We start from the raw sequence: 9,525 nt of genomic DNA, 5'->3' as shown, positions 1-9,525 counted from the left end.
ATTGCCTCTGTAAGTGCTTATTTTGAGGAACTTCCGAAAACGCACTTTTCTGAAGGATTAAAAAAACTTGAAAAGCGATTGACCAAGTGTATAGAGCTCCGAAGAGATTATGTTGAAAAATAAAAAAAAATTTACCCAAAAAAAATTGTTTTTATACTTCATTCTAAGGACTTATTGAACTACCCTCGTACCCTATTTTATTTATTTTATGTTTTAAATTTATTTTTTAAGTGAAAATGTAACTTCCATTTTGTTAAAGATTTTACTTTTTTCTGTTGAAAATTTTACTTTTTTTTAGTAAAAAAATCTGCCCGCTTAGGGGGCACACTCTCATCGCGCGGCTCGCTTCGCTCGCGCCTAGGGCGCGCGACGGTTGAATCTCGCGCTCGGATATTTATTCTTTGCATTCTGAATTGTCTACTTAATGAAGTATAGTCAAAGATTAGGTTTCTCAAAGCTCTGTAGACTTTGAGGTACACATTCTCATCGTGACACCCGCGCTGCGCGCTCGAATTCCGAAAGACATTTCTAAACAGGTTTTCTTGATTTTTTTCTCGTAACTTTCGTCCTTTTTTTCACAAATTTTTTTTTTATTTTATCTTTTTTCAACGTTATTTTTCACAAATAAAACAAAAAGTACGCGTCCTATCAAGAAGTGATTCTTAACGAAATTGTAGATCTTTTTTGGGATAACCATTTTTGTTAATTCATCTTTTTTCGTATCCTACATAGTTTATCCACAAAATGGAATTTTTTATTTTCCATTATTTTTTGTGCAAACAAAATTTGAATTTTCGATTTTTGAAGAAAATCCAAAAATTGGTTATGATGATCTCGTAGGCCTTTCAAAAAGATATGTTTTTCTTCTCTTGACATTTTTTCATATCGTGCGGTTTTCGGCTTCAAATTTTGATTTTCGGTTAATTAAAAAATTTTTGAAAACGCTATAACTCTGAGAATTTTCTTTTTATCGAAAAAAGTCATAAGGATGAATTGTTTGTTCTTTTTAATACTATAAATATCCGTACATATAATTTTCAAATTCAGAAAAAAGTTGTCTCAAAAATTTTCAAAATGCGCTCACTTTTTGAATTTTTATCAAAAATGGCTGGTTCACGAACTCGTCCTTTCTTTTAGGACCTAAAAAAAAGTGTGACAAAGATGAATTTGATTCGTTCATTTTTTCGAGAGTTATCCTGTTTACGGACGGACGGACAGACAGACAGACGCCATCGTGAAAACCTCATATTTATTTGTGTTGCGTAAAAAGCTAAAAAGACCATGTTTATTTCTCAATTGAAAAATCTTTATTTGTTGAAAATTCGTCTTTTTGGTTTTAAAATTCTTTTTTTTTTATTATTGGGAATGGTGGCCTACCATTTCGCCATCTGACGCCGAAAGCGAAAACTAGAGTTGAATTCTCTACCAAATAGTTACATTTTTATCCAAAAAAAGAAGAAATTTCACTTAATAAAAGATTAATTTTTATTTACAAATTTGTTAAAGTTAAATTTTCAACAAAACCGTAGAATTTTCAACCAAAACGTATGACTTTTTAACAAATAGTTTAATTTTCAACCAAACAGTTGCATTTTAATCCAATGAAGATGAAATTTATCTCTTTTCCACAATAAAGTATTAATTTTGTTGTTGCTAAAATCGATCAGAAAACGAACATAGATTGTTCCTGAATTTTTTCAGAATTTTTTATTTAACGGGATCAAAGCTTGGACATTAAAGGGTTTAGAGTAAAATTATTTTCATTTTAAATAGTTTTAAAATCCTTAAAAAGCTTCATAATCATGAAATATCTACATATTGCTTTACATTTATTGAAATTTTAAATTATTTTTGAAATTTTTTAACAACTTTATCATTTAAAATGATTCGAATTCTTCCTGAATTTTGTTCTTGAATCCTGCCAAATTAAAAATCTTCCAGATTCATTTGTCAAAATTTTGGAAAACCCTTTTTTAATTATTCTCTTAAAAATTAATTTTTTAAAGTAAAAAGTCATTTTCAATTTCCCTAGGAATCTTAAGAAAATGTTTTTATTCTTGCTGAGGTTTTTCATAATTCTTAAAATGCTTCTAAATTTTTTTCTCAAAATCTGCAAAAATATATTTTTTGTTTTAAATTAGGCCATGGGGTTTTTGCACCGAAATTTGTCACGAATAGCCGGATTTTTAAGGTATTTTACAAGAACAATAAAATATTTCTAAATATTAAGCAATTGTTATTTTTCTTAATTGCAAAATTTCAAATTTTCAAATTGTAGACTAATACGAAATTTTCAATTTAATAAAGGCCTTTAATTATGGATATATTATTTTTAAGTTATTTTAAAATTGAAAATAGTTTATAAAGTTTCTGTTTAACTGATTAGATTTTCCAGTTGAAACAGTTTAATTTTGAACTATAAAATTTAGTTAATCCATAATGTATAGTTAAATTTTAAAAATAATTATAATTTATATTCACATTTAATCAACTAAAAAGGTTTTTTTAATCAAAAATTGTCGAATGCAAACGCTAATTTTTAATTTTCTATATCCTTGGAACGGCATTTTAAAATTCTTTAAATGGAAAATATATGCCTAAAAATTAAAATCCAAAATGGAAAATTTATAAGTGAAACATTTTCGAATTACACTTTGTGAACTGAATGATATCACAATTGAAAAAGATACAAATTCAACTGATTATTTAAAAAACGGTTTCATAAAATTCCAGGTCATTTCCCAATATAAAACGCATTAAATTCAGAAAATTTTAAGTAAAAATATTGCATTTTCAACAAAACAGATGAATTTTTAACCAAAAATATTAATTTTCTAAAAATAAAAGACGAATTTTCTATTAAAAAAGATCAATTTTCAACCAAAAATGTAACAAATGTATTTTCAAACAAAAAAAAATTAATTTTAAAGAACAAAAAAAGAATTTTTAGCATAATAAGACAGTTGTTCATCAATATAGTTGAATTATTAACCAAAAATATGAATTTTCAACCAAGTAGTTGAATTTGCACTAAACAAAAAAATATATAATTTTCAAAAGATAAACGAATTTTGAGCAAAATAGTTAAATTTTCAACTAGAATTGAATTTTTAACTAAAATAGTGAATCCTTAAATAAAAACAAATATAATTTTTAATCAGGTGCATTTTTTACAAACCAAAAAAAAAAACACATTCTTTACAAAATAGATAAATTTGCAACCCGAAAATATTTTTAAGATAAAGAGACAAATTTTGCAAGAGGGAGTTTAATGTTTAAAATAAGTTAATTTTTAAACAAGAAAGATAACTTTTCTATGAAAAAATACGAGTTTTCAACCGAAAAATACAAATTTTAAAGATTCGAAAACCAAGATGGATAACATTTTTACCAAAAAAGATTAATTTTTAATCTAAAAATACGAAATTTATAACAAAAACGTTACATTTCGAACCCAAAAATAGAAATCGCTGACAAAAAATTTGAATGAAAAAAAAATGAACTTATTGATCAAAAACATAGTTGAATTTTAAAGTCAATAAGACGATTTATTTAGAAAACAAGGCAATTTTTACCAAGAAAAGTTCAATTTTGAACAAAAGTTAATATTCAACAAAATAGTTTAAATTTCAAATATATAATTAAATTTTCAACCAAATAGTAGAATTTTTAACAACAAATAACAATAATACTTCTGAATCAAAAACATAATAGACTTTTCAACCACAAAAGAATAAACTTTCAACGAAAAGTGCAATAAACTCTCGCCTATTTACACACTTATCCTAACCGAACCGTGACGTCATGCTACAAAATTCAATATTCCGCTTAGTATTCGGGTCGCTTTTTGATGCTATTACATTGATTTTTAGTTAGCAAATTGTACTATTTCATGAAAATGTTATATCTGCCACGACATAAGTCAACAAAAACACTGACATGCGTGATGCGCAAATGCGTACACATGCTTAAAGTGCGCGCATCGACATAAATCCTGCGCAGCCAATGAAAAATTTGCTTAAAATAAGCAAGAGTTAAAATTTTCTGACTGAGTTCTATTAATTCTGCTCTCATTTAAACGAAAAACCGTGAAAAATGAGATTCTCGAAAATAGGACAGGTAAAATGGAAATTATTGTGAAGCCTGAAAAATGGAGTAGATATAAACATAAAAGAGTACCAGAAATGTAATTAGTAAGTACCTGTCGTGATACTGCTAGACCAGAGGACTCTGCAACTGGCTGAATCGGCTGATTCGGTATTGGCAGTGTGTGAATTGGTTGGTGAACCCACTGCGCTTCGATGGGATCCTTTGATTCTTTGCTGGCCTTTTCTGCCGGATAAACTGCACCCTCTTCTACCAGTCCTCGTCTATCACCATCTTCTGTATCCTTTTCACGCGACATTTGCTTCCGCAGCCATAAGAGAATCTGCTCATTGAAGAAAAATCCCGAAAATGTTATTCTCAACTTGATTCCGACGCTTCACGCGGAAATTAAAAATTAAAATAGCTCTAAAGAACAGGGAGGGCGGAATAACATTTTTTAAAGGGTATTAATTATTCCTGTATCGGAAAAGGTATAAAATCTCGGCCACTCGATACCATCTTCGATGTGGAGAATGCAATTCCATACGCTTTCCGATTTAGGATATGAAGATCCTATGAAAGTCAGTGAAAATTTACTAAAACTTCCAGCAATATCACTGATGACTCAGTGATGACTAATTATTTGAGATAATTCGTTTTGTTCGAGGTGCGTACGGTTGGAGTTTCTTTACAAAAGAAATAAAAGAGATATTCGAGTCTACAGAGAGGATGACACACATAATTCATGTGTTGTTTCATGTTTTCTTTCATCGCGTTTTTTTCCATTATATCGTTATCGAAATTTAAACAAATAAAATGGAACCAAGTTTGGAATTTTTACAACTTTTCTTGATTCTAGTCTACAGCGCTGTCAAATTTGTCGCACCCTCACCACCTCATCACAAATGAATCATTAAATACATATAATAAATAAATAATTACTTTATAATTTATTTGCGAGTCCTTCTAAACATTTCTATTTTAAAAATCGGTAATTTCCCCGTCAAATTTTTCAATTTTCCCGGTCAACTAAAAGTAATCATTTATTTTAAATCATAACGTTCAATCAAAAACATCCTTTAACACAACGGAACAAAAATTTCAAAATAAATTAATATTGTTATAAAATTATTAATCTTCAACTGGAATAATGGAATTTTAAGCCAGATAAATTTTCAACTAAAATTATGAATCTTTAAATGAAAAATTGAAATTTTAACCAAAAAGATGTATTAAAAAAAAAAAATTAATTTGCAAACCAAAATATTCATTTTCTACAAAAAAAATCAAATTTTTGAACAAAATATATGAACTTCAACAAAACAATAAAATTTTCAATCATATACTTGAATTTTGAACTAGCTAAAAAATCAATTTTCACCAGGAAATGGAATATTTACATTTTCTGTAGAAAAAATTAATTTTCATCTTAACTGATGAATTTTCAACCAAAATGTTGAATACTCAACTGGAATTTTCAACTAAAAAAGAACTTTTTTCAATCAAAAATCGAAAAATTAAATTTTCAGTAAAAAAAATTGATTTTTTTACTGAAAATTTAATTATTCCCGGTCAACTAAAAGTAATCATTTATTTTAAATCATAACTTTCAATCAAAAACATCCTTTAACACAACGGAACAAAAATTTCAAAATAAATTAATATTGCTATAAAATGATTGATGTTCAACTGAAATAGTGGAATTTTAAGGCAGATAAATTTTCAACTAAAATTATGAATATTTAAATGAAAAATTGAAATTTTAACCAAAAAGATGTATTAAAAAAAAAGGATTAATTTGCAAAAAAAATTTTAATTTTCTACAAAAAAAAAATTAAATTTTTGAACAAAATACATGAACTTCTACAAAATAATTAAATTTTTAAAGGAGACAAATTTTGAACCATATACTTGAATTTTGAACTAGTTAAAAAATAAATTTTCACCAGGAAATGGAATATTTACATTTTCAGTAGAAAAAATTAATTTTCATCTTAACTGATGAATTTTCAACTAAAATGTTGAATACTCAACTGGAATAGTTTTATTCTAAACAAAAATGAGTTTTCAACTATAGAAAATCAGCTCAACCAAAAGACGAATTTTCAACTAAAAAAAAGAACATTTTTCAACCAAAAATCGAAAAATTAAATTTTCGGTAAAAAAATCAATACTCAAACAAATGAATGAAATTTAACTATAAGTATGCATATTCAACTAAGTTAGTATTATCATTTTCAGTTTGAGAAAAAAATTATTTTCAGTAAAATACCTTTAATTTTCAAGTAAAATGATGAATATTTAACTAGAATACTTGAATTTTCAACTAAAAAGAAGAATTTTTCAACAATGAGACTAACTTTTAAATAAAAAAAATCATTTTCTACCAAAAAAGTCGATTTTTTTACGAAGAAATTGAATTTTGAACGAAATGAATGGATTTTTAATTTAAAAAGACAAATTTGTATCTAAATTGTTAGATTTTAAACTAGAAAAGGTAAATTTTTAACTCAAAGTGGAATAATCGAATTTTATACCTATCAAAAAAATGAATTTTCAACCAATAATATTAATTTCCTACACACAAAAAAATATGAGTTTTTCACAAATTACATGAATTTTCAAGAAAATAGTTAAATTCTTCAATAAAAAATATCAATTTCCAGCTAAATAGTTGAATTTTCATCCAAAAATCCCGTTTTATGCAAAGAAAAAATAAGTTTTCAATCAAGTAGGTTATTTTTCAACCAAAAAATTATTTTTTTATTACAATGACGAATCTTCAATAATTTTTCACAAAAAAGTCGATTTTGTAACAAAATACGTAAATTTTCAACGAAATAAATGAATTTTCAATGAAAAAAGACTAATTTACATCCAAATTGTTACATTTTGTACAAGAATTTATAAAAGTTTTAATTTTAAGTAAAAAAATATCAATTTTTAAACAAATAGTTTAATTTCCATCCAAAAAATATGAAATTTCAACCAAAAAAAGAACAGTTCAATTTTTTGTTTAAAATTTAATTATAAACAATAAAAACATCGGATTTTCAGAAAATAGTTAAATTTTCGGTGGAAAAATTCCTTTTCATCCAAAGAAAAAATTTTTTTCAATCATATAGCTTATTTTTCAACCTAGTAAATTTATTTTTAACTTAAATTATGAATGTTCACCTAAAATTATGAATGTTTAACTGGAATACTTAAATTTTCAACAACAAAAATTGAAGAACTTTAAACAAGCAGATTAACTTTCAAAGAAAAACTAATTTTACACAAAAAAGTCGATCTTTAAACAAAATACATGAATTATCAACGAAATGAATGAATTTTAAATTTAAAAAGACAAATTTACATTCAAATTGTTACATTTTGAAATAGAATTAGTTTTTTTTTTTTAATTTTTGAACAAAAAATATGAATTTTCAAACAAATAATTTAACGTTCATCAAAAAAAAAATTACACTGCAACAAAAAATTGTAAAGTTGAATTTTCCGTAAAAAATCTAATTTTTAACGAAAAAATTGGATTTTCAAAAAAAAATTAAATTTTCGATAAAAAATTCTTTATCATCCAAAGAAAAAATTAGTTTGCAATCAAAAACATATTTATCAACCAAAGAAATCATTTTTGTATTAAAATGATGGATCTTCAATAAAAATTATTAATTTTTCAACTAACTTTATTTCTAACTTAAATTTCGAATTTTCAACTAAAATGATGAATATTTAACTGGAATACTTAAATTTTCAACAATAAAAAAAGAACTTTGAATAAGCAGACTCACTTTCGGAGATAAAATCATTTTCCACACCAGAAAAATTTTGTAATAAACTACGTGAATTTTCAAGAAAATGAATGAATTTTTAAATTAAGAAGACAAATTTACATTCAAATTCTTACATTTCGAACAAGAATTTATAAAAGTTTTATTTTTAAGTAAAAAAATATCAACTTTTAAACAAATAGTTTAATTTTCATCTAAAAAATATGAAATTTTCACCAAAAAAAGAACAGTTCAATTTTTAGTTTAAAATTAAATTCTGAACCATAAAAACATCGGATTTTCAGAAATTAGTTAAGATTTTCGGTAAAAAAATTCCTTTTCATCCAAAGAAAAAAAAATTTCAATCATATAGCTTCTTCTTCAACCTAGTAAATTTATTTTTAACTTAAATTACGAATTTTCAACTAAAATGAATGAATTTTCAAAAAAATAATTTAATGTTCATTAAAAAAAATTAAACTGCAACAAAAAATTGTAAATTTGAATTTTCCGTAAAAAATCTAATTTTTAACGAAAAAATTGGATTTTCAAAAAATTAAATTTTCGATAAAAAATTCTTTATCATCCAAAGAAAAAATTAGTTTGCAATCAAAAAGCTTATTGTTCAACCTAAGAAATCATTTTTGTATTAAAATGATGGATCTTCAATAAAAATTATTAATTTTTCAACCAACTTTATTTCTAACTTAAATTTCGAATTTTCAACTAATGATTTGTTTTCAAACAAAAAAAATAGTTTAATTTTCATCGAAAAAAGATAATATCGTACGCAACTGACTGAATTTTTCAGAAAAAAAGATAAATTCCTGATGAAAAATGTAAAAAAATTACATTACAATTCAAAAGCATTTTCTTTGTGAAATACTACTTCTCCTCTAAAAACTCCTCGAAGTACTCTTTTTTGCTGAAATTTGGAAAAAGGAACTTTGAAATTGTGACGAATTTTGATTTGAATCGGATTTTTAAAACTTCTTTCTTTTAAATCCCAGGTTTAATTATTAGGAAAATGAAAAACTGCTACAATCAGAAGTAAATTTCCGGTCTTTTAATTTTGTTAAACATCAATAGTAATCCACACCATTTATAAATAATCCGCCGTTTCTTGAAAATAAAAAAAAAAATAAATAAAAATAATAAAGGTTTTTACCAGAAAAGTGAAGAGAATGGCGCCAGCGATGGCGCAGAGTAGGAGCAATTGCCAATCTAGCCATGTTGTAGTAGAGCTAACACTGGTACGGGCGCCAACATGAACTTGTAAATCCATACTAGCATCATCCAGTCCAGCCGAGGACTGTCGAATCCTGGAAAATTTAATAAGAAAATAGTCATAGACTTTTAATTCGCACGCAAATTTCATTGAGGCTGACACCAAACCAATTTTACTTTTAATTTCAAACTTTTATATTAATTGGAAACCCTGATCTGTGAGGCATGATCATTTAAAATGATCCTGAACTCAGGTATTAATGAATGAATAATCCAGGATGACCGTTTTAATTGACGAAATAAATTTCCGGTTTTTTTTCGGTTCGGTAAAAAAATCAAAACTCAAACAAATGAATGAAATTTAACTATAAGTATGCATATTCATCTAAATTAGTATTATCATTTTCAGTTTGGGAAAAAAATTATTTTCAATAAAATATCT

At 25.4% G+C, this 9,525-nt stretch overlaps 1 protein-coding gene across 3 annotated transcripts in view; it reads right to left on the bottom strand.

Moving 5' to 3' along the window:
• The window catches only part of LOC117177424 (tyrosine-protein phosphatase non-receptor type 5-like), a 67,545-nt gene that overhangs the window by 18,150 nt on the left and 39,870 nt on the right, over positions 1-9,525 (bottom strand). For all 3 annotated transcript variants that reach the window (XM_033368097.1, XM_033368096.1, XM_033368095.1), the window contains exons 3-4: positions 9,025-9,178; positions 4,202-4,429 (exon numbers count right to left, since the gene is read on the bottom strand). In XM_033368097.1, coding sequence (XP_033223988.1) covers positions 4,202-4,429; positions 9,025-9,178 — 382 coding nt within the window. The remainder of the gene's footprint in view (positions 1-4,201; positions 4,430-9,024; positions 9,179-9,525) is intronic.

The sequence above is a fragment of the Belonocnema kinseyi genome, chromosome 7 (assembly GCF_010883055.1).
Source record: "Belonocnema kinseyi isolate 2016_QV_RU_SX_M_011 chromosome 7, B_treatae_v1, whole genome shotgun sequence".
Lineage (NCBI taxonomy): Eukaryota > Metazoa > Arthropoda > Insecta > Hymenoptera > Cynipidae > Belonocnema > Belonocnema kinseyi.
Note: the sequence above shows the minus strand (reverse complement) of the source record. Positions and strands in the feature narration are given on the sequence as shown.